This window comes from Castanea sativa, chromosome 5 (genome assembly GCF_040712315.1).
Source record: "Castanea sativa cultivar Marrone di Chiusa Pesio chromosome 5, ASM4071231v1".
NCBI lineage: Eukaryota > Viridiplantae > Streptophyta > Magnoliopsida > Fagales > Fagaceae > Castanea > Castanea sativa.
The window spans coordinates 36,112,371-36,139,373 of NC_134017.1; the positions used below are offsets into that span (position 1 = coordinate 36,112,371).

Consider the following 27,003-nt stretch of genomic DNA (forward strand, 5'->3'; position numbering starts at 1 on the left):
TTCTGCCCCCATCAAAATGAGGCCCATACACTCCAGTAAATGCTCATTCAAATTGATCAACCACATTTTTAAACCTACAAGAAGTTGAGAAACACCCCACTACTTCCTCCAAAATCTCCACAACCCTTCTATCCCACATCACAAGCACGCCTCCAGAAGCTCCCACAAAACCTAAATATACCCAGTCCACATGCTAACCACCCCACAAACTACAAATAATTCCCCTAGTTATAAGCTCCAATTTTGTTTCCTAAAGATAGAAGATATTGACTTCCAATTTCTAATCAAGTTTCTAACCTGAAGCCTTTTTTCCTGGTCATTCAATCCTCTAACATTCCACAAAATAATTTTCAAAATTATTGATGAAACACAACAGCCCGATCCCTACTATCTTCCCCTAAGACTCATTTTCACCACTCCAAGTACTCACCAAAATTTTCAATTCCTGGTGGCCTTTCTGCCCCACCTTCACCATTTTCTTCTGTGAGCCTTCACACAACTTTAAGTTTCTAAAGCTAAAAACAAATCTGTAACCTATTCTTCAAAACCTTCCGACGAAGTCCCCACTGATTTCCTGAAAGCTTTAATCCTGTTGATTACCCATAATGATAACTAACTACTATCAACTTTTTCCAAACCCCCACCCTCCACTGGGTTCCCCTCAACGACCTCCATCTGGCTACTCTCAAATCTTGCCAGAATTTCCATTGCCAACGAAGCCACAACCAAGGGCGCACACTCCAAATCCAGACCAGTAGAAGCAAAATCCACCACACCATCACACTCATAAGCCCAACTAATAATAGGCCCATCACCAAGAAATGAATTCGTACTTGGGATAGCTTCACTTTCCTCAAGTAGTCCGAGACTAAATCCAAAGACTGAAAAAGAGCGAGAAGAATCACAATCTGCCTCCCATCATGACGCTCAAGTACCCAATCTATTGAATTGCCCCATACTTTTCCCATATCACCAACAAAATCCCTAAGTGATAGATGCTGATTTTGTAACCCAACATCGGAAACAAGTACGCTAGGCTCCGAGCTTTGAGATGACACTTCCGAAGAAATCTCACCCTCCTCTAAATCTGACCCCGATGCAACACTTGGGGCGAAGTGTGGCTAGGAGACACCTCCTTCATAATTGGACCCGCGGTGGGTTGATTATACTTGCTAGAGCTTGCCTGATGAAGACTCAAAGTAGGAACACCAACAGATGGAGAGACCGAAGCTGTCGAACCAATTTCCAGCTGCGACAGAGTGGGGAGTGACATGCTCAATTGAGTTAGAAAGGGTTGGGGACACATTGACCTCATAACAAAATCTTGATGCTGGGTTTTAGGTTTGGAAGCCATCCCATCCTGTTTTGAATTAATAGGCTTCCAAACCGACAAATTGGGCTTCGGCCCAATATCTTTAGGCACTAAAAACAGTTTGGGTTTCAGCCAATAATATTATGCAGTAAATGCACTTTGGGTTTTAACCCATTTTCTTTTGACAATTTGAGCCTGTAATTTGAGCCTGTAATTTCTTAGGCTTTCCTTTGAGCGACACACTATCCCCACCGGAAATTCTGTTGTTTAAATTTTGAATTTATGAGATTTTCTCCTTTCCTTTTTTTCCTCTTTTATAAGAGATACTTACAACATGCTGCTAATCTCGTAACTCAAACATTTTTCCCCTTAGACCCCCAAGCACTTTGTGCATAGGGAGGTGCCTTAGGAACATCTTTTTGGATACAAAGGGTGCCTGTCTTACTGGAACAATCGTCTTCCTCATATGGATGCCAATTCCTCTCCAACCACTACCCATCTTACCCTTTGGAACAACAAAGGACCCCTTACGTCTGCCTTTATGTAATTCAGATAGCATCAAAAAGGAACCATGGGCGTTGGACCCCAGTTGCAAAATAAAAACTTTGTCACCCTCCCTAACTGTTCTTGCAAACTGACCTGGAGATTGCTTAGAAACCAAATCCTCAACGTGAGTCAAAATTCTCATAGCACTCTCATTCCCCATACAAACAGAACGTAATGAAATCCGGCCTCGTTCATAGATATGTAAAAAGAAGAAAGATCCCCCTCCTCAACAACAAACTCAAAAGATTTAGATTCAATGAAAACAAACGTACAACCACCCATAACAAAAGAATAAAAAACAGAGGAAAACACCTCTAAAGAAAGAAGAACAGAGCAATCTATGGCTTATTAGAGGTAGCCAGGCCTCATATGTGACTGATCCTGGGTCAAGGGTGTTATCAATGTAAAAGAATTTTTTAATTTTAGTTAATCAAGTTATTTTGTATGTTTATCTAATTTAATCAAGCTTATTTTTGCAATTCAATAAGTTGGCTTTCCTGGTAGTCTATATAACTTCACAATTGAAATCCTATGGAGACAAGCTTGATTGATTAATAAAATTTTCTCTTGGAATTTTCCAATGGTGTGGTGCTTACTCCAGCCAACCTTGTGTTCTCTCTTGCTTGGTGCTGACACTAAGCAAACCTAGATGGACTCCTAGGTTATCTATATTTTTATTTTCTGTTCTTCAACTTTCTTATCACATCCGTTTTGGTTGCCTAGTGTCTTATTTTGATATTGGAGTAAGTTGTTCTACATCATTTACTCACAAACTTTATAGGAAGACTTACCATGGACTTTTATTAATCACATAATACATCCATTTTAACTTGTCTAACTCTGATGCATCAGCATGCTCCTTCAACCAATCTCTTAGAACTGGATTACTATACCAAACCTGTATGAAAACAAAATAAATAAATAAACAATGGAAAACTAATTTTAGTAAGATGCAACTACAATGGTCTCTTATACACACACACACACATTTTAAGGTGAGATGTATTCTGGTACATAAGCTTCTAATTGTATTATATTGCATTGTGATTTATCCTCAACTGCCATACACATTTATTCTTTTAGGCTAATGACAATAAAATAAATTCTTGAAAAACTATTTGGATCAAGGGGGAAAAAAAACTCTTTCTGAATTCCATCATATGCAAATCAGACCTAGTAATGAAGTATGCCAGATAACATGATAACCATGTTCATGCACTTAGATATGTTACAAGCATAAACGTGTGTTGAGAGTATTTTCTGTTTATAAACATATACACACACAACCTGCAGGTTAAATATTTCATCCATAATTGTTGCCGCCTTGACAAGCAAAACCAAAGCTTCCCTGTCTGCATCTGTTACCCCTGTCAACTGCATCAAGTTAAAATTAATAATATATATTAGAGAATTTACTTTCAATTCAGAATACACACAAGGCAGAAACCAACTGCAATATAGGGGGAGAAAAGACATCAAAAGAATAGTATGCTAAATTTTGGAATAAGATTAGATTTAATAGTACTCACAATTGACAAAGGTACAGTGCTACTATGAAAATGGTTGTTTGTTGAAAAGTATAATTCACTGAAGACCAAATCAAGACAATGATTTCAAGAGAAAATTATGGGATTTTTTTTTTCATGTAAAGAAAATTTTAGTAAAGTCATAAAAAGGAGTCACCCAAGAATACAGCATGTGACCAAAACAATCAAATACACAAATTACAAGCATCCATCAAATCATAAACCGAAAAAATAGAATGACTTCTTATGATAGACATCTAATCCGATAGTGTTTAAAAGAAGAAAAGTTTTAAGTCAGTCCCTTCAGAATCTTTAAAACACTGGTTGTTTCTCTCCTGCCAAATGCACCACATCAAACAATGAGGGACAACCATCTAGATAACACCATTACAATGGTGACCAAATTTCCTTGTCAACATGCTAGGAGCTCAACCACAATCTTTGGCATTGCCCAGTATATACCAAACAAGATGAACACCATAGACCACAACTCAAAAACAATAGGACAATGTAATAAAAGATGATCTACCGACTCTCCGTTACTTTTGCACATATAACACCTTCCTCTTCCGTAAATTATCAATAGTCAAAATAGTTCCCAAAGCTGCAATCCAAACAAAAAACGCAACTCTGGAAGGAATCTTTTGCTTCCAAATACTTCTCCAAGGGAAGGACTAAATACTTACACCCAACAAAGCCTGATAATAACTGCTCACATCAGAACCCCTACTCTTAATAGGTGTCCAACACATTTTATCTTCACCAATACCCCTCAACGAGACTCCATAAATAACATCCATAAAAATAGACAAAGTTCCAATTCCCAATCCTAAATTGCTCGCAAGACCTCCAAGTCCCAATAAAGAACCCCATGGGAACTACATGAGATCAGCCACATAAGCCTCCTTAATTCTACTAATTTTGAATAATTTTGGAAGACACTCTCAAAGGATTATCCCCACACTAGACATCATGCCAGACTTTCACACCAGTGCCATCTCCAATCTCAAACTAAATGTAGTAAGAAAAAGTAGACCAGCCACTACTAATAGTCTTCCATAAACTCACCCTATAGGAGCTTGGAACAAAATTAAAGCACTAACCTCCCTCCTTACTTCCATATTTAACCCTTATAACCCTTCTCCATAACGCTTCTCTCTCAAACCCAAATCTCCACAACCATTTTCCTATTAATGCTTCATTAAAATGTCTCAAATTTCAAATTGCTAAACCCCCAGATGATGAGAATTAACAAGTATTAAAGAATCCATTGCATGTTCCAGTTGGACCTATTACTAGAGCAAGATCCAAGAAAATCAAAGAAGCACTTTATGGGCTAATTCAAGAGATTTGGGCTGATTCTAACGCAGGACATTCCAAACTTGGCCCAAAGGAAGATGAAGGCATAATAAATTTAATCCAAGTTACTGATAGGGCTGATCTAGCTTAATTGGGCGTGATTTATGGGGTGGATTAATGGCTGATTGACTTTCCAGCTCTATACCAATTAATAGTTATTTTTTCTATTCTAGAGCTGCTAATTTCAAACCAAATTCACCTTAATTTTAGGCTTCAATTATTTAGTACTTTTTAGCTATTTTCCTATTTTGAAGCTGCTAATTTCAGACCAAATCAACTTTAATTTAGGCTTCTATTATTTAGGGTGTGTTTAAATACCGATTATTTTGCTAAAACTGAAAAATTATTGCTGAAAGTACCATAGATAAAAGTAAAAGTTAGTTGAAATAGTACAATGGGGTCCATAAATAGTGCCAAAAAGTGCAGTGGGACCTATAAATAGTAGCAAAAATAAGCTTAATAGTGAAATAATTTTTCATTTTTAATCTCTACCCAAAAGCACACTTAGGGTCCGTTTGAATACAGCTGAAAACTGAAAACACTGTAACAAAATAATTTTTAAATATGTGGATAGTATCGTGAGACCTATTTTTAATATTTTTTCAAAATAAAGTGATAGCAAGTCCCGTGAACAGTTGTGAACAATAAAAACCTGACAGACGTTTCATCACTTCTCAGTTAAAAAAAAAAAAGCTAAAAACGCGGACGCCAAGACGCAGCCTCTATCCAAACGCTGCCTTGGTACATTTTTTTTATATTTTTCTATCTTTAGTCATGTCTTATAAATAGCATGCACTCATTGTAATGGAGGATGATTGAATAAAAATCCGAAAACACATGAGATTTTGCTTCTTCTTTTGGTTCTTTAAGAACTGTAAACTTATCAGGGATTCTTCCTTGTGACATTCAAATTTATACCTTCGGTTCGTGATTCAGTTATAATCATTGGGTCAAGGTCTGTTACTTATACCTTTAGTTCGCGTTTCATTTATAAATGTTGGGTCGGAGTTTCTATCAAAATCTAAATTTTAGCATTCTTGGGCAAGTATTCCAATATTATTTGTTGAGTCTCAAAGCGTGTCAATTGAGGTTCGTATCACCAGACTGGATAGGAGAGCAAACCTTAGACCAATTTGCCAAGTGACGTTTCGAATCATCTCTCAAACCACTCCAAAGAAAATTTCGTTTTGGTTCTTCTATACGGTTTGCTATATCCACCGGAATTGGGAAAAGGGGAAGGAGATAAGTAGGTAAATTGGATAAAGTACTTTTTATAAGAGTAAGTTTACCTCCTTTGGAGAGAGACAACCGTTTCCATCCCGCTAACCTCTTTTCCACCTTCTCAATGATGGGATTCCAGATTGCCTTATCTTTACATTTTGCACCCAACGAAAGGCCTAAATATTTCATAGGAAGTGAGCCCTACTTGCAACCCAAAGCATCTACTAGCAACTCAAAATTTGGAACCCCTCCCACAGGAACTAGTTCAGATTTATCCCAATTAATTTTTAATCCCAATACAATCTCAAACCATAACAAAATCAAGCACAGAAACAACAATTGGTCAAGATCAACATTGCAAATAACCAATGTATTATCTGCATAGAGAAGATGAGTTACCTATGAGTGATCATCTGTAGAGGTACACACACTAAAACCAAACAAATGACCTTCCCTCACTACCTTACCATCATTTTGCTAACTACCTTCATAACAATAACAAACAACGAGTACAAAGGGTCACTCTGTCATAAACCTCTATAATTCTCAAAGAAGCTACAAGGAGCTCCATTAATTAAAACTAAGAACTTACCGTGGATATACAGAAAAAGTATCCATTTTCTCCATTTTTTGGAAAACCGACCTACTCGAGCATATAAATTAGGAAACCCCAATTCATATGATTGTAAGCCTTCTCCACATCCAACTTGCACAACACCTCCAAAACTCCTGATTTCAACCTACTATCTAGGCACTCATTTGTAATGAGAACAAAATCCAAAATCTGCCTATTCTTAATGAAGGCATTCTGAGTCTCCGAAATGACATCCCCAATCACCTCTTCCATCCTATTAACTATGAAGCACGGGTGCGGGTGCAAGACTCGGCAATTTTTGAAAAAGGTGGGTGCGGGTGCGGCGGGACTCGGCGATTAAAAAATTATTAAAAATATTTTTATTTATATTTTTAATATATTACTAAGCATACTTTTTCACATTATATAAACATATACCAAATTTAAGAGCAATAGTAGATAATAACTAAAACATGATGTTCATAAATTAAATACAACCCACAAGATTGAAACTAAAACATTCCATGATGTTCAGAAATTAGAATACAACTCATAAGTTTGAAACTAAAACTAAATAAAAGATAATCAACAAGACAATCAAACACCAACATCTTCATCATCAAGATCAATAGCTTCACTTCGAACTTTACTTTCACTAGTAGTAGCACTAGTGCTAGCATTCCCAATAACTATAGCCTCCAACTCTGGCTCATCAAGTGTAAGGGTTGCACTCTCAAGAATTCCAGCTCCTCCATGTATGTCGCTCTCATTCCAAGAGTCTCCTCCAATATCCCACATCTTTGTTGTTGTATGTATGTACTCCTCATTGCGCCTTGACAAGAGTCGAAGATTAGAATGCACATATACCAAATCATCAGCACGTGCAGGAGCCATTTTTGTTTCTTTTTAAGGAATGAATGAATTTGTATGTGCTCCAATTCCTCTCAGCACATGAGGATGACCAAGGTCGTCCAAGAAGTTTAAGGGCAAGGGTTTGAAGAGTTGGAAATGCGGTGCCATGGTATTGCCACCAAACCAAAGGTTGTAAGACCCACCTATCTGTCAAGGCAGCTGGTGAAGGAAACCTCCGTCCTGAAAATGCTGCAAACTCAAACTTCACCACACTTAATTCATTCTCATCTTCAAAGTATCGATCCAAACACTTGCTCCTTTCCATAGAAATTCCATAATCTCGATGTGGAGCGATGTGTTTTGGATTCTCCGAAAGCCATTCAATGGAGTAATACCTAGAGTTAAAGATTAAAAAACAAATATAAATGAAAGGTGTGTTTTACTAGAAGAAAGAACTAAAGAAAATAGAAAATAAATGTACTTACTTAGGATTTAAGGAATGAGCCAAGCAATGTAGTGGTGTACAATTTTTAGTCCATCGATCAATGAGTATATCATACACCACACTCCAAAATGAGCTATGATGATCATCTTCCAAGCCTTCGTGCCGATATATTACTGCTTTCACCTTCTCTATCATTGAATCTCACATCTCATACATAAGATGAAGACAAGGCTTATCTATGTCGACTATTCGTAGCATATCATAAATAGGTGCTGTGAGTTGAAGGATATAATCAATATTATCCCACCAAAGATCACTTAGAATCAGATCTTTCACTTTTTGAGCTTTTTCAACATCATCCTCCCTATAAGAAGCCCATTGGTCACTAATAGCCATGGCTTGAAGGCATCTTTTTATCAACTTCAACCTTTTTAGCATTACAACAACCGAAGCAAATCTAGTATCAGCAACTTGGAGCAGTTTTAATGGACAAAATTCATTAAACATTGCCAACCTCATTGAATGGTTCATAATAAAAACACGTATGAAGGATCCATCATCACCAATACGTGTAATCCAACTACATTCCTCATATGTAACTTCATTCTTTTCAGTGTTTTTGGCGGCACAAATATTCTTCAAAGCTAGATTGAGAGTGTGGACAACACAGGGTGTCCAAAATATTTTAGGATACTCACCTTCAATAAGAGATCCAGCAGCCTTCATCACACTAGCATTATTAGTGATGACTTGGACAACTTTTTCATGTCCAATCTCTTTTATAGCATCTTTCAACACCCCAACAATATAATGTTTGTCTTTGAACTCACCTGACCCATCAATTGCCTTTATAAACACTGGACCCCCATCTGATACAGTCATAATATTAATAAGAAGCCTCCTTTGTGGATCAGACCATCCATCAGAAATTATACTTACACCATTTTCAAGCCAAAAGTCCTTAATTGGTTTCAAAAGTCCTTCAACAAGAGCTCTTTCTTTTTGCAAAAGTGTTGTTCTCAAAGCATTGTACCCAAGAGGAACATAACCCATAATGCTATGGGTAGCAGCATATGCATAGGAATTACGATAATATGGGTTCCTTGCAAAGTTAAACGGAAGCCCACCGGTGTAAAACATCCTAACAATTCTACTATCCAATTCATGTCTAGCATTATTCCAGTATGCTTTCTCCAAAGCATTATTCACAGCCACCTTCCTCCTCTTACCATCAATCGGATTTGTACTATCACTCCTTTCATGTCTCCGAAATGGGGAAATAGGTATAAGCCCACAGCCTGGGGGAGGTGGGGGTAAGGGAATTTGACTTCTCCGTTCTCTCTCTAACTTATCATTCTCAACTTGATCATGCATTTGCTGCATTTCCAGCCTATGACTAGATGTCACCTTAGGGCACGATTTAATTCTTTTATTAGGAATTTTTAATAAATGAGCCTTAACCCTAGAATAAGATCTCATATAAACTACACCACAATAATTGCACTTAAAGTATGTGTTTCCCCCTGATTTAACAGATGCACCAGCTGGTTTTTCTACTTTAGTCACATACTGCCAAAGAGTAGATTCATCATTTGGCACTTCTTGGTTAGACGAAGGTGAAGTTTCTGTGCTAGTAACTTCGTCCATTGCAAATTCAATAGATTCAATTTAACCTACAAATAATAACTATTAACTAAATAAATTAATAATAAATCAAACCAAGTTCACAAATCACAAACTATTAACTAAATAAATTAATAATAAATCAAACCAAGTTCACAGATTCACAAATAATAACTATTAACTAAATAAAACTAAGATTGAAAAGAAACTAAGATTCACAAATCACATTCACAGATTCACAAATCACAAATCAAACTAAGATTGAAAGCTTTATATCAATACCTGAGTTGAGAATGCGTGAGAGAGAGTTGAAGTTTCTGTTAACACTTGGATTCTGACTGAGTGTTAACAGAATCCGTGTTAACACTTGGATTCTCGGCACTGCCGAGAGGCTGTGTCTCACAGGGGAGACTGAGAGCAGAGACAGAGAGTGAAGGAAAAGAGTGAAGGGCTGAAGGCAAAAAGTGAAGGCAGAGATGGAGAGCAGAGCACACCGCAGAGAGGCAGAGAGCACTGAGGAGCTATGAAGCACGGCGTGAGAACTGAAGTTTTGGTTTGGTTTGATAAAGTGAGAATGAAGTGGGCTGAAGTAGGGTTTGTTATTAAGTTCATACGGTGCATTTCGCACCTTTTTTTTTCTTTTTTTTTGAATTTCGGCCTGAATCGGCCGTTTCGGTCTGAATCGGCCATTTCGGCAATTTCGCCGGTATCGCCCGATTCGGCGCGATTCAGCCCGAGCCAGCGCGAATCACACCAAGTCTGAGCCGTGTCGACGCGAGTCGGCTGGAAAAAAAGGGAAACACGTGGCAGACGCAGCCGGACACGGCACCAACGCGAGAGCAGCGGCGTCCCTCGCGCATCGCCGTGTCGGACGCGGGTGCGGCACCTCCAGCGCCGCATCCGTGCATCCCAGCCTATTAACCAAGACTTCAGCAATAATTTTGTAAAACCCCTATCAAACTAATAGGCCAAAAAATTTTCACCTTTACTGCATCTGAGTTTTTAGGAATCAACGAAATAAAGGTTGAATTTAAGCTTTTTCGAACTAACCTTCTCAAAAAAACCTGAAAAATCTCCAGATCTGATTTGATAACATCCCAGCAAGTCTGGAAAAAGCCATAGGGAAACCATATGGGCCAAAAGCTTTGTCCCCCTCAAAATCTTTAACTACCCCAAAAATTCTACTTCATCAAAAGGCCTCACCAGCCAGCCAGCCTTGTCATCAGAAATTATGGGATTAATTGTTAGAGAAAATCATGGGATTGAGCCATTGAGGCAACAATATGCAATTCAAGTTCAAGTTATTATTGATTTGTATATGTAATGCCATTGTGAATATGGATTCCATTGTTTTTTATTTTCAAAGAAAGGTGTATGGGAAAATGTAGCCCTACAGTCTCTTTTCCTTGTCCCATGGATGTATGCCATCAATTCAAACGATGTATTTCCCTTGTGTTCTCCCTCTCTTTGCCTCTGCCTTCTCTAAATTTTCTCTATTTCATTTTGATTTTAACATATATTTTTTCTCTAAATTTGTAATTTCTATTAACTTTCAAATTAATTTCAATTATAAATGACTGGCTAGGCACTATAAATATGGACAAATTGCATTCTCCAAAGTATGAGGGATGCATAAACGTTATAAGGCCACAATGCCAACAATTTCCTTGGGCACTACATTACTCCTACCCATTAAATATTTACCTGTTTCCTTTTTCAAACAGACCACAGCCAGAAAAAATAAATAAATAAAAAATAAAATCCCCCTAATATTCACCCCTCAGATTACAATAGACCATGATTCCACCCATATGCCAACTGACAGAGCAAAGATGACCTAGTTCTCTCAGTATTCTGCAAATTAGCTAGGACTGTTAGTAGATTTTACTAAAACGAATGGTAGGTCATTAATCATTCCAATTCCTACCAACAAAATGTTGCTTGGAAGCATGAGAAACCCCCAGCCACTATAACTCCCACCTCCTCTTCATCCACCACCAATTCCACCACCACCACTAATGCAGGAGCAAAACCAAAATTATTTTAGAATTTATATTTTCAGATTTTTGTATTTATCTTAAAGGAAATTGGATAATTGTAGACTTTTATTTGGATAGGGATTAGATTTGAGATTAGATAGGGATTAGTATTTCAATTTAGTTAGGATTAGTTTTGGTATGTTCTCATCTTTATCTCTTTATTTTCCAATTCTAGCTCTATATAAGAGGAGACAACAAATCACCTTGTCTTAAACCTCAAAAACTTCCAAAGAAACTAGCAGGAGATCCATTAACCAAAACTGAAAAACGGATAGTAGATAGAATAAAGCATCCCAATTCACATGATCATAAGCTTTTTCAATATCTAACTTACAAACCACTCTTGGAGTACAAAAAAAATTTTTTGATAAGTAAATAGCTTCATTGAAAAAGAAAAGAGAACAAAACAAAGAAAGATGAAAAAACAAAGACAAAAAAAACATTAAATACAAAGAAGAAGAGAGCTAAGGAATAAAGGAATAGAGTCACTAGATGTGAGTCCCCAAGCCCTAGCCCAATCAAACAAGAAACCAGAAAAGAGAGCAAGCAGTTGGTCCTCAGATCTATCCAAATCCTCAAACGTCCGCCGATTGCGTTCCCTCCAAATACACCACATCAAACACAGTGGAACTAGGTTCCAAATGTAAGATGAATGCTTCTCCAACCAATTCCACCAACTAAATAGAAAATCTTGCACCATACATGAGAGAACCTATGAAATCCCAAAAATCCTAAAGACAAAACACCACAGCCGATAAGTCTTCCCATAATGTAACAACAAATGATCCACTGTCTCACCACAACAACGACACATAATGCACCAGTCAACGAAATCAAAGCCTCTAAGTCTCAAGATATCTCCCGTGAGGATCCTATCCCAAGCGGCTGTCCAAACAAAGAAAGAGACAAGCTGGGGTGCCTTAACCTTCAGTCTGCTATCAAGGCTCAACACCCAGAACTCAGTAATAAACACCAACCTTGAAGCCCTTTTTATTGTCTAGTTTCCAACACATCTTATCCTCCCCAATCCCCCTAATTACCGTACCATTTATCATTCCAATTTTTGAAATTTTTAATATTTTAATAATTGAGTTACTAGAATAACCTTATAAAAACAATTCCTTATTTTGGAGTGTTAGTAAGGCTTTAAAGAAACTTTTTGTAATGCAAATATGCAATTGGTGATGGAAAATTACCCAAGTGTTCTTATTAATAGTAGAGATTAAAGGATAGACTCAAGTATTCAGCATATAAACATGAGGAGGCTCAAAGATTACTAATAAATTCTCACTTAACCACTATTCCAAGACTCCCCTTCACATATGGGCTAGGCTCTTCCTTAAAAGGTAGGGCTTAACTAGTGAAACTTTTAACATTTAAGTGGGAGATAGAATGAGGACAAGGTTTAGACTCATGACCATTTACTTTGATACTTTTTTATGAGAAGTAAGAAAGACTGTATTAATAAAGCTACTTTATGCAAAAATAGCACAAAGGAGGCAAAGTGTTCAAAGAAGAAAAGAGGAAAGAATTAAAAAGAAAATTAGATACAAGAGAGAAGAGAACTAATAAACAAAGGACCATCACTAGTTGCAAGTCCCCAAGCCTGAGACCAGTCAAACAAAGAACCACTAAAACAAGCAAGCAATTTGTCTCCCAAACTATCACTTATCTCAAAAGCTTAAGCTAATAATAGAAAATGGTATGTAAAAGACTACCCAAAACAGTCATCCATCAAGAATACTCTTAAGAATAAATCTTTCAACTTGTTTAAAAAAACCATGCTGAAAGAAAACTCTCAAAAATACTCTATTAAATGGCATGTTTTTCTTACTATTCAAACAATCCACGTAACACAAAGTGGGATAGACTTCCTATCAAGCCAATATTGTGGCGGCTACAGATACCTTTTCAATAGAAACATAAGTCACTAAGGAAGGACATTTAGGTACCCAACCATATTAATAGGCACAAACACATCAAAGATTTCTTAGTATGATGAGCGCATCAACCTGTTATACCTTTATTTAAGCATTATTTTAACAATTACAATATGAACTTTAGAAAATCAAAAAAAAAAAAAAAAGAGAGAAGAAGAAGAAGAAGAAGAAGAGGAAGAAAGAAGACTACCCAAAACAGTCATCCATCAAGATAACTCTTAAGAATAAATCTATCAACATGTTTAAAAAACCTATACTCTATTAAATGGCACGTTGTTTCTTGCTATTGAGACAATCCACATAACAAAAAGTGGGATAGAATTCCAATCAAGCCAATATTGTGGTGGCTACAAATACCTTTTCAATAGAAACATAAGTCACTAAGGACCTTCAGGAACAAAATCACATTAATAGGCACAAACACAACACAAGATTTGCTTAATGTGATGAGTGCATCAACTTGTTATACCTTTATTTAACCTGCCCCCACCCGCCCCCTTTATGATAACAATTTATCATGTTAAGCATGACATAGTTCCACTACGTTTAGATTTATTGTTGACAAAGAATATTAAGTGTCCGTTTGAGAACAACTTATTTAGTTTTTTTGTTGAAAGTGTGCTAAAGTATACTTGTATCTTGAAATTTTAAAAAAGTGAGAAAATGCGAGAAAAAGAGAGGTTTTAAAAAGCTGTACATAAAAGATAAAAGCTAAAAGCTAAAACCGATGCCTAACAGACTCTAAATATTATAAACATTTGTTCATTGAATTATATCCTCACATGACTCATGACATTCAACAAAAAAGTAGAGTGTAAACTAACAAAGATAATAATTTTTTTTGAAGTGAACAAAAATAATAATAATTAGGGTAAATTTAATAAACTACCCCTAAGGCTTGGGCTAATGCTAACTAGGTCCAAAACATTTCAAAACTAACCATTTCAATCCCTAAGTCCAAACAGACTCTAACGCTATTAACTCATCTCTCATCCCTCTCTCTAACAATCTGACTCTCTTCTCTTTCTCTAACTTGGATTATATATATATATATATATATATATATAAGAAGAACAAAAAACTCTCTATAAACAAACAAATGATTGAATGGAACCAACAAGCAAAACTCAATGAAGAGGTAAACATAACAAATCAAGTTCATTTGAAGATTTAAACCCAAATCACAGAACATGCAATCCAGAACTATGACAAAAAATCAACCTTTCAACTCAAAATTATAATCCAAAACCAAACCAATCAATCAAAACATCCACTTAACCAAACCCCCCAAATTCACAGACCTCAACAAGAAAAAAAATTTGCACCAATCTATGTGGCTTTGTGACCATCCACCACCAACCACCCCCACAGCAAACCCATCACCGCCAATCGAAACCTAACCACCCCTAACCCACACCACGGCATCGCCACAAACACCACGAGAGAGAAAACCCAAACCCTCCAATGCCAATCCACACCACAAACCACCACTAACCCACACTATGGTGCCGCGGCAAGACCACGAGAGAGAGAAGGTAAGGACTCCAATGCCAATCCACACTAAAACCCACAAACCAAAACCCACATACCGCCACCACTAAACCCACACCAAAACCCACGAACCACCACTTACCCGGACCACAGCGCCGCCGCAAAGACCACATGAGAAAGAAGAGAGGGACGAGAGAGTAAGAGAGAAGAGTGAGGGATGAGAGAGTAAAAGAGATAAGAGAGAAAGAGAGAAGAAGAGAGAGGTCTGAGAGTGAGAGGAATTAGAGAGTCAGAGAGAAGACAGAGAGACGAGAGAGTAGAAAGGTTTGAGAGAGAGAGAGAAACTAAAAAAATAACAGCTTTATAAGTCGTTTAAGTTTAAGGACTGAACTGGTCAATTTTAAACTATTTTGGACCTAGTTGGTATTAGCCTAAACCTTAGAAGTAGTTAGTGAAATTTACCCTAATAATTATCTTTGTTAGTTTACACTTATTACTTTTTTTGCTGAATTGCATGAACCATGTAAGGATATAATTCAATGAATATTTTAAAAAACATATCGACATCCGCTGTCAGACTAAATAGCTTCAGGATCCCTTTAAGTCTAAACATGTATCAAGTTGGTAACTGTCAGCTAAAAGGTTCATGGTCAAACAAAATAGTAAACATGATATTGCATAAGAAGCATAGATTATCCCAATTGAAAGAAAACAACGAATTTGAGGAAATAATGGCAAACAAATATGCTTTCAATAATAGCAGCAGAATAATAGATGTAACTCCAAAAAAATTAACAACCTCTGCATTGAGTGAAACAGAAGCATAACGACGGAGTTGCTTCTGTAGAGCCAAACTTCGTGCAACAGTGTTTTCCTTGTACCTATAATAAAATTTAAATAACTAGAATAAGCACAAAACGAATGATTACAATGTCTTTTTCACATAGATGACAGATTTCTCCCATGTTTAAATTCTCTCCACTTTTAGATATTGGCCAGATCTACAATGGCGGAAATATTGCAATATTCAAATGAAATATCAGTAAAAATACCAGGTAAAAAAAAAAAGAGGAAATTTGAAAATTCAGAAGAGATAAAAATAGGAATTTATCAGCCAATATATTGGATACACTGGTTTCTTAATCAACTTATTTCTTACAGTCCCCCCACCCCCCCCCCCCCCTCAAAAAAAAAAAAAAAGAAAGCCTATATCTTGACATGAGCTAGGCACCATAGGGATTATAAAACATACCTCTGTTCAATTATGTCAAAAAGTCGACCATATTGTCCATTCACATCATAGGGGACATAATCAGGATCTTCTTTAGCAAGTAAGCTTCTATACTCCCCATAAGAAATGTATTTAACAGCAGAGACTTCTGATTCCTATCATTAGAGAGAAAGCAAAGACATGCAATCAGATTTTCTGGCCATCAAATTATGCATGTGAAATGGCAGAAAGCTGAATTTGCTTGTTAAAGCACGTCCTTTTCTATATATGATCACCAGGCAAAAGATAGAGGTCTAGAAATTACTTTTAGGATGGAGAAAAGTATCACCGAATATTATTGCAAAATCACTTTATCTAAAAACCAAAATGCTTACTAGAAGAAAGAATTACTGTGTTTGAGATAAATAGTGAATTATGTCCTTTCTTTAACGCTGTTTTCTTCCATTCAACACACAGTCACATACACATATGGACAATGTCATGAAATGACTAAGTTGACTTTGAGATATCAAGGAAAATATAGATCAGCTTCCATGCTACATATTTTGGGAGCTAACATACATAATATTTGCATATTTTCAACTTACTTGAAATCCAATACCATCTTTAATGCCCAATTCAATGACTATAGACAAGATGGACCTCACACCAATTATTAAGACATAATATGACGAACTAAACCAAGTCAGTTCAGTCCACCCCAAAAATAGTGTCAAGGCTGCATTCTACCATTGATGGGTCTCTCTTGCTTATCCATGGGATTCATGTTAATATTACCTTTATATAATGCTGAATCTAAGAAAACCAGATTTACCCATAACATCCATGTGGCAGTTGTATACTTGTATATGTGTCATGTAATCCACTGTCACCAGCATACAAAGTTTACAGCTGCAACTTAATACTGATTGACTGTTTCATTGGAATGAACAATCATTACGATATGCTTATCCCTAAATATAACCAACAAATCTAACTAGAGAAGCCAAAATACTTGAATGAGGCATAAAGACTTGAGAAACAAATTATGATGCATGAATTTATGTAATGACAAAAGAAAAAAAAATACAACATCAACTGATTTGAAACTTCATCAGACAATAATCATTAAACTTCTTACCTGAAGACTGAAGGCCTCCAGAGGGATCGGATCTAGAGTTGTGACAAAGTATACATCATTAAATTCATTATTGATGTATTTTCCATCATTTATGACACTGCACTTTCAGAATGTAAACCAAACATCACTTAATTAAAATCAGATTAAGGTCCTTACTGATTACAAAAAGTAATCTATACATAGAAATGATAATGAAAACAGATATTTCATTCATATATAGATATAAATATAACACTTTTCTTATAATTAAAACACTAATGTATTATGTATTGTCAAAATTAGCCACACATATGCATGCTGTGCACATGTACACACGTACAGTGAAGCTTATGCATGTCAATATATACACAGCTTTCTTCTTCTATCAACTGGAACCCTCTTTTCATCCATTAATAAAATTATAACTGACACAATACACTCTTCTCAATTGTTATAATCATTTTTTTTCCTCATTGGAGGTGCATATGTTTACCTCTCACAGAGAAGTGCCAGCAGATGTCAGCCACATGTCCATGTTAGAAAGTATTTGACACTAAAAAGTCTAGACGTGTTTAAGATTGTTAGACATGCATCTGGGGGAGTCAGAAACCATGTCAAGCAGGAATACTAATGGAGGAAAAATGGTGAAAATGAAAGATGTTTTAGAAAGCTAAGTTGCTTAGAGAAAAGAAAGAATGAACTAGCTCTTCAAGAGACACTCTTGGAATAATATCTCATAGGTAGATTTCTTGGATTCAAATTTAACTAGTTACAATGAGGGCAGCCTCACTTATTTATAGATACATAGGCAAGCCGCTGATTAGCTAGAAAGTTAGTTATAAGAACCTACCATGTAGCGGCGATGTGATTGGCCAAAGCCTAACATACATCTCTAACTAACTAATAGGCTATTGCACTTATCACTAACAATCTATCAACTAACAAACTTTCTGTTACAAGTGAAAGGATCTACTTATCATACAACATAAGCACTAGTAAACGACTAGCTTTAAAAATGAACTGCATTAGGACTGTGCCTCTTTGGAACACACTTGTCCTCAGTGTGGCTAGTTTTAAGATAATTTGGTGCATGACAAGGTAGCAAGTGATGCACATTGAAACTGTTGGAGATATGCATATGATCTGGTAGTTCCATTGATCTGCATTCTCATTAGTGGCTGTATTAAGCTGCTGCATCATGCTAGAGATTAAGGTCTGTTGCTGCTTTGTGTCAAGGCTGCAAGTGTAAGCAGCCATGTAGATGCTCTTGTATCCAACCTTCTTCATTTTGACCATTGGTTTGGGACTAGCTTTCCCCTTCTTTGGCTGCAATGTGTAACGATCTTTCTTGTATAAGCTGGATGTGTTGCTCCTTCCACCCGAAATGGTTTGATATGGACATATTCTTTCACACCCAAGTAAGAGATAGCAAACATCCATGGTTGTCACATCACAAAGAAGATAATCTTGAAAGTCATTTATTAAGAACACTAAGCACTTTCTAAAATCTCTAACTTCACCTCCTTTCTTGAAGCAAGATAGCTTTTGTGGTTGGGGCTGGTCTTGATTCTTCGATTCAAGATTGTTAAAAACTTCTTGTGACACCATATTCTCGTAAGTACTTCTTCTAAGGCACTCGTCATTCTCCAATTCTTTCTTTGGAACTTGCAAGACGTTTGTTACTAATGATAAATCCTCTTCTTCCTCTATATGAGCATCTACTTCTTGCACATATTGATCATATACGGGTTCTTGAATGCATTCACCTCCTCTATTGTCTTCAATTATCAATACACTATCACACATTTCTTCTTCTTCTTCACTTCTTCATCTATTGGTCTTCACAACCTTCAATCATCAAAGCTCTACCCTTGCCTTGAGCAATAACTCCCCATTTCTTGCAATCTGTGGTCTTATGGCCCAGCTTCTCCACACTTGTAGCACTTAAATTTAAAGCTTTATGCTGATTTAGGGACTGGTTTGACTATACCAAAAGCTGGCCTTCCTTGAGTGCTGACTTGGGTACTTCTGCTACCACCATAAGCTTGGAACTGCACAAAAGCTTTTCTTGCAAGTTGCCTCCTAAACATCAAGGCTCTATCGTAAGCTTCAGAAACAGACCACATTCAGTGCAATGATAGGCATCTTGAATTGATGGTTTAAGACCACTCAAGAACCTTGCAATCATTTGCTCTTCACTCTAATTCAGGTCTACTTGCACTACCAGTTGATAAAACGCCTCTGTATACTCTTCCACACTGCCATGTTGCTTCAAATTATGCAGTTGTTTGTACAAGGACTGCATATAATTGAAATGCAGAAACTGGTTTCTCATTTTTTGCTTCATCTTGCACCAATCTTGGATCTTTCTTTTACCCCTCCTAACTCTTTGAACTTGGAGTTGTTCCCACCAGGCTGAAACTCTCCCTCTCAGCTTGATAGAGATCAATTTCACCTTCTTGGAATCTAGTACCTCATGGAAATCAAAGATTCTTTCCACTTGGTTAAGTCAATCCATGAATTCATCATGATTCAAGCTACCATAGAACTTAGGTAACTCAATCTTGAAGTTTGATTCCCATTTTGGCTCTCCGCTTGGAGGACCAAGCACTTGCCTTGAAACACCACCTCTAGGCTGGCCAATTGGGTTACTAAAGTTGTTGTGACTATCAGTTTCAGCATCTTCAGTAGGTTCATCATCATTTCTAGGATGATAATGTTGGTTTCTTCTCACTTCCTCGGTCAAGGCAGCAAGCTACCCCCTTAGCAGCTCACAGTCTGCTCCAATGTCACTTGGGGTTCTCCTTCTTGTGGTTGAGGCTGCTGCCTGGGATGAACCTGCACCTCAGGTTCATGTGCTACAGAAGCTTTCTTGTTCCTTCTATTGTAAACTATTGGTGCCATCTTCACGAATTCTTAGGCTCACTAGTAGAGGATAAGAAAATGAAATCAAGATAGGATCTTGATAGGTTCTTGAAGGTAGAAAATGAAGATAAAATTGCAAAAGAAATTGAATCCTAAGGATCTCAAGCTCTGACACCAAATTATAATGGAGGAATAATGGTGAAAATGAAAGATGTTTTAGAAAGTTAAGTTGCTTAGAGAAAAGAAAGAATGAACTAGCTCTTCAAGAGACACACTCTTGGAATAATATCTCATAGGTAGATTTCTTGAATTCAAATTTAACTAGTTACAATGAGGGCAGCCTCACTTATTTATATACATAGACAAGCCGCTGATTAGCTAGAAAGTTAGTTACAAGAACCTACCATGTGGCTGCGATGTGATTGGCCAAAGCCTAACAAAAATCTCTAACTAACTAATAGGCTATTGCACTTATCACTAACAATCTATCGACTAACTAACTTTCAGTTACAAGTGAAAGGATCTACTTATCATACAACATAAACATAAGCACTAGTAAACGACTAGCTTTAAAAATGAATTGCATCAAATACATCACCACTCTTAAAGTATCTATGTGACTATTTTTATCAGTAGAAAATTTTAAATGGGCAAGTTTCTGCAACTCCATGTCACAAATGTGAGGTTGCAGTTATACATTGATAGTTCAAGAGTGATCTTATCTTAAATCTCATGACTTGGAACTAGTGTTTTCATACAAAGATACAAATCTGATGTAATTTCTTCATTAAACTCGATGTAAGGACTGTTTTCCCCCCATTTTTGATAGGTAATAAATCTTTATTGAAAAGAGACTAATTCATGCAAAAAGACATGAAGTAGCCTATAGAATTACAAAAAATACAAAAAGTTTGTGTACAAAAAGATAGAGATTCAATAAACATTGGAATGGAATCTCTATTTGTGAGTCCCCAAGTGCGACACCAATCAAACAAAGTACCAACAAAATAAGCTATAAGCCGGTACCTTATTCTCTCCGTATCCTCAAACGTTCTCCTATTCTGCTCTCACTAAATAATCCACATCAAACATAGCGGAACCAAATTCCAAATGTTCAACGAGTGCTTTTCCATCCGATTCCCCCAACCATATAAAAGATCTCTCACCCTCTCTAGTAAGACCCAGTAAATACCAAAAGATTTTAAAACAAAACACCACAAATGATAAGCCTCTATGCAATGAATCAAAAGGTGGTCCATCCCTTCCCCACTACACCGGCACATACAACACCAATTCACTATAGTACATCCTCTCCTAACAAATTGTTATAGGAAAACTTCGGATTCAAGAAATGACAAACTACATGCAAAGGCCAATGTGGTTGGCCTTCCTATCTCTCATCAATGATTTTAAAACATCTACAAATCTTTCTTCATTTCATTAAAAAATTTCATATAAATTCTTTGGCTCTATCATCTCCCCGTATATGTAACACATAGCTAATTTTCTCTCATTATCAACAACGCAAAGAACTCGAACAAGAGGACTCATAACTTAGAAAATATGGACTATATTATTCCAAAATGAAGGCATCAAAATAGTTTTTACTATAGTTTAGAACTTGCCTCCTTTATCCGTTTACCACAAACCCATTTTTAGGAGTAAACATTACTCTTAGGTTATACTTTTGCTTATTAATGCATTTTAGTGTAAGATATGAAGTACAAAACCTAGCTTTCTAGGCCTAACCAGCTTCCTTCGCTTTGCGAACCCTCTCGTCATATTCAACACCCCCTACAGTTATAGATATAACTAGTCACCTGAATGGTCCCTTTCCAAAAAAAAAAAACTTTCAAGGGAATTATAGGCTGCTTAGTAAGCCATGAAACAAAAACAGACCATTTTATAATAAAAACAAGTTTCTTTAATATAAATATATATATATATATATATATGTGGCTCCAAATGAAAACAACAAAAAAATTGCATAACTAATAATAAGTTTCATCAGTAAGAGAAGATGATTTCACTATCAAATCTGTTATACAAAGGAACTTAAATGCCACCACAGGAAGAAGGGTTTTGATCTACTAACCACTCTTGAAGAAATATGAATATCATTTCAAATGCATCCCTTGGAAGGACTATACCGAGCTCTTCTTGAAGTTCCCTCCTGAAAGCATACCATACATGATTTCAATGATAGGCCTAATTCATCAAGCTGAAGATAATATCTGTATTAAGAAAAAGAAGGGAACAACTTGGCAGAAGTAGGAAATATAAATTACTTAATTAGAAATAAGTATGCTCTTATTTATCAAAAAATAAGTATGCTCTACATAGGCAGTTCAAGAAGCAATCCTTAGAGAGAGGGAGGGGGAAGGGGATGAAGACAAAATGAAAACTTTTTCACAAATAAGTTCAAGAATGACAACTCCTCTATGTCTGCATGAACATGAAACAAGCTTCACTGGTCAGGGTGAGCTCAAGTTCAAAGCCCACCTAGGCAAAGTTCCCTTATTGTGCCAAAAACCAAAACCAAAAACAAAAACAAAATAAATCAAGCTCTTTCTCCTACAATTGCTTCATCTTCTTTTGCTCTGCTAATGTACGACTCAAGCTTTTTTGCAGTACAAAAGTAACTAGAGATAATTTTATCAATTTAGAAGCCTTCTAGTTATCTATTATAGTTAAGACAAGTCACAATGTTGAGATAACAATAAGTAAATATGGTACTTGCAAAAAAAAAAATGATTAATTTGTTATTTTTCGTTACTATGTATTTTTACAATTTTTTTCCTATTTTCTCGTAAAAACAACATTGGTTTGCACGTATTAACTGAAAATTGTTATGGGAGATGACAGAAGCGACACATTGATATCATTGTAATATTTGATAGTATAAATTACAAGTTTTAAAGCTAAGGGACTGATTTAGAAGTAACCCCAAACTTAGAAGGTGTAAAGTGCATCTTTTTTATAATGTGTAAAAGTGCATTTTAACCTAACTATTATTGCAAAAACTCTACCTACCAAAAATCTGTAGACAAAAGCACTAATGGAGACCATAAAGAAGAGTTCATAATGAACAAGATTAAATACAAAAAAATTTTAGAATTGTGGTCTACTTTTGATGCAGGGCCTTCTTATCACCTTTCGTAAGTTATTTTAGTTATTATTGAGTCTTAATATTAATGGTTCATTTGGATTGAGGGGGAGGGAGGGGGGAGTAGAGTGGAGTAGATAAGAATTGGCCCAAACAGGCCCTAGGTTATGAAGGTTAGAAAGTTGTTGGTTTAGCATTAATAAATTTTTCATAAAATAGGGTATTTTAGTAATTTCCAGATTTTCTGGAATGGGCTGTAAAGGGCTGCCCTAGGGAGCCATGAGTTTTATTTTATATTTTGAGTCCTTTCCTAATTCGTTTAGAAGTTCTTAAGCCTTTTTTTTTTTTTAGTAAACCTGGTCATTTGAGGAATAGATTAGTTAGAGCCCTAGTCATTCATAGTGAGATTGATTCTAATAAAATTTGGCAGCTTCTTTTAAGATTTAAGGGTGTGATTTCCTTCACCAACCTAGGTGTAATTGCCTAGGAAAGCCTAGGTGTAATTGCCTAGTGTTTCATCTATCTTATTTCAAGTTCTATTCATTATTTCAACACCAAACAGCCATCAACATACTCAAGATTCAATATTTCTTTACCAAGACCATTAAACATCAATCCTTACTCAAAACCCTTCAAGATCTCATCAAGAGAGTGCTAAAATTGGTATCAGATCCCATTCAAGCTTACATCCAGCATCAAGCAATCCCATACATCACACATGCACTCACTAATGAAACAAGAAATTCACGTTCATCAATTGATATATCCCCTAAGAAAGCTAATTTGTGAACAGCTAGGTTCTGAAATATTTAGTGGAACAAGGCTTAACCAAAAACTATGAATCAGACAATCTAAAATCATCCTATCACTTTTATGTTTGAGTGGTTGGCTGCTTATAGTAGCCATTCTCTCTTGTCTTTAGAGGATTTAAGTGAAATTTTGATTGACTCGTTGAACATGGCCTGTGTACTTAAGTCCTATTTCATTATTTACTTTTTCAACGAAGCATTATTACTCATCAAAAAAACATCCCACCACATTGAACATATATCCAATGAGAGTGCTCAAACACGGATATAAAATATTGAGGTGCCATCAACATCAAGCTCTCGATCATTTACTACCTATCATCTAAATGTTGCTTTTCAGTTGCAACCCAACAGCATAATTAATGTAGACAATTTCCAATTGAGCAAGGGATGGTGTAGAGTTTATAACTGATGTTTTAACTAAAAATTAGTAACAGGAAAACATGGAGAGAAAAAAGAAAAAGAAATTCTAAAGGCCAAGGGTATAAAATACTTTTACCGAGCTGTTACAAGCGATGAATCGCCAGCAGATATGTGACCAGCACTGGATATATCCCATAACCCTGGCCATGAATCTTTGCAGTCAGCGCGTCGCTGGAGAAGCAGTTGTTGAGTATTTTCAGCAAAAATCCACATGTGAACTGCTCGATGGTAATCTCCATCTCGATGAACATCTCCCCTAAATACATATACAATACAATACGGACCAATATTAATTAATTTATTAATTTAGCCGATTATTATTTCCCCACCCAAAAACGAGATTGAGAAGGGGCGTGCGTGCCTAGGTTTGGAAATGCCAGTTTTGTGGCCCGACTTGGTGAGGACGTCCAGGTGCTCTTCAGCCATTTCAATTTCCGGTCAAGATTTTGAACTTCTTCCGAAGAAGAGCTTCTCCAACAACAACTCCTCGCCTCTCTCTCCCTCTCTCGAACTTGTGGGGGCAGTTGGGTTGGTTGGGTCTTGCAGCGGCCGGTTGTTATGGTTGGAGAGAGTATTGTTATTTTGTAAATAAGCTGTTTCTAAAATTCCGATTTAAAAACTGGGCAAAAATAGGAAAATAGGAATAAGTTTCTAACTATATAATTAGTTGTTACGGTTTGCAAACTATATTTTTTTCTAGCATCTTGAGTCTAAGAGACTCGATTTTGGGTCTATAAATCGAGTATTTGAATGTCGATTTTTATGGTCTAATGTGGCATTTTTTTTACGTGAGTCTACTTAGAAATCGAGTCCCTAACACTCGATTTGCCAGCCTAAAAAAATCCAAGAAGTTCAGGGCTGAGCATAACCCATCAAAAGAAAAAAAAAAAAAAAAAAACCAACGCCTCCAGATCCACGACTGCCCAGATCGGGCTCGCGGCCTAGGTCATGCGGACCTGCGCCTGCGCGAGCCAGGCCGCGCGCCCCAGATCCGCTGCCTGGGTAGTGCGACCCAGGCCGCGCGGCCTGGTCGCGCGGACCTAGGTCGCGCGGCCTGGTCGCGCGAACCTGCGCCTGCGCGACCCAGGCCGTGCGCCCCAGATCCGCGGCCTGGGTAGTGCGACCCAGGCCGCGCGCCCAGGTCGCACGGCCGGACCTGGGTCGCACAACCTGGGCGCGGCGGCGATGGGTCTATGGAGCGACTTGTGCAGATCAGGAGGAGGAAGAAAGAAGCAAGGGAGAGGCAGTGAGGAAGAAAGAATCAGAGCCAGACGTGAAACGCAGAAAAATAAGGTGAAAAGCATAATAGATATAAGATATAAATCGAGTCTCTAAGACTCGATTTCCAACTAGATGCCACATGTGAAAAATATGCCACATCAGATGAAATTAGACCAAAAAATCGACCTTTAAAGACTCGATTTATAGACCCAAAATCGAGTCTCTTAGACTCGAGATGCTAAAAAAAAATATAGTTTGCAAACCGTAACAACTAATTATATAGTTAGAAACTTATGCCTATTTTCCTATTTTTGCCTAAAAACTGGAAGTAAAACACCATTTTAAAATCACAAGTAAAGCGTTCGAAGAAAATGTGATTTTTTTTTTTTTTATAAGCCATATAAACATTTGGATAAGTTATTTTAAAAAGATAAAGTTTAGCTACATAATTGGTCTACTATAATATTACTCAATGTTTTTTTATTGAAAGTAAATTTTGACAATTCTATCGTTAGATTATATTTTCTTCTTATACTCTCTATGTTTGCAAAATTTATAGGAAATTAAACAGCAATAACTATGTTATTAATAAATTGTAAGTTTTTGTAATTTTAAATTATGCTTAAAATATAAGTTTATAAATCATATATTAAATAACATCCGATTGATACAAAATTTGATACGTGCAATTCAACAATTAAATTTTCAAAATATGTAGTCTATTTTATTGAGTAAAGTTGTACCCTTAAGTTGCAACCAATTTTGTAACTAAATTCTGTCCATTTTTAAATAGATAAAGTTTAGTTACAAATTTAGTTGTAGTTACCACCTTACTTAATATTTTTTTATTGGAGGTAAATTTTGACAAAAATCCACCATTGGATTTGTAAGGACACGTTTCGCTTGAACAGCCCAAAAGTGAAAAATGACTAAAGACCCAAAGAATCCAAAGAGCCCAAAACAATGAATTTGTAAAAAGTAGGATAGAACTGAATTTCAATGTGTTAGACAATAATAACAGTAGGTTAGATGATAATTGAAAGATAAACGGTTTAATGCAAAGAAAATCCTCATCGGCAAAGTCCGAGGATGGTAGTTCTTATATATTTCTTTCAGACTTAAACACTATTACAATTCTTGAGTATATAGTGTTTTTTCCTTTCATAAATTATATGATCCTCCCCTTGTAATGAAGATTTCATTCTTTATATTCACCCTCACCACTTCATATCAACCCTCCACGTGTAGACCAGATTGTTGACTTTGATACTTGTCTCAATAACACCTTCCTGAAGTCTTCATGGGTAGCTATAAGGCTGAA

At 36.5% G+C, this 27,003-nt stretch overlaps 1 protein-coding gene across 2 annotated transcripts in view; it reads right to left on the minus strand.

The window, feature by feature from the left end:
* Positions 1 to 25,047, minus strand: part of LOC142636123 (nudix hydrolase 3) — a 64,515-nt gene extending 39,468 nt beyond the window's left edge. For both annotated transcript variants that reach the window (XM_075810212.1, XM_075810211.1), the window contains exons 1-8: positions 24,823 to 25,047; positions 24,538 to 24,717; positions 22,219 to 22,296; positions 17,280 to 17,376; positions 16,181 to 16,314; positions 15,728 to 15,809; positions 3,146 to 3,232; positions 2,650 to 2,756 (exon numbers count right to left, since the gene is read on the minus strand). In XM_075810212.1, the coding sequence (XP_075666327.1) occupies positions 2,650 to 2,756; positions 3,146 to 3,232; positions 15,728 to 15,809; positions 16,181 to 16,314; positions 17,280 to 17,376; positions 22,219 to 22,296; positions 24,538 to 24,717; positions 24,823 to 24,887 (830 nt within the window). In that variant the 5' untranslated portion in view covers positions 24,888 to 25,047. The remainder of the gene's footprint in view (positions 1 to 2,649; positions 2,757 to 3,145; positions 3,233 to 15,727; positions 15,810 to 16,180; positions 16,315 to 17,279; positions 17,377 to 22,218; positions 22,297 to 24,537; positions 24,718 to 24,822) is intronic.
* Between the last annotated feature and the right edge of the window lie 1,956 nt (positions 25,048 to 27,003).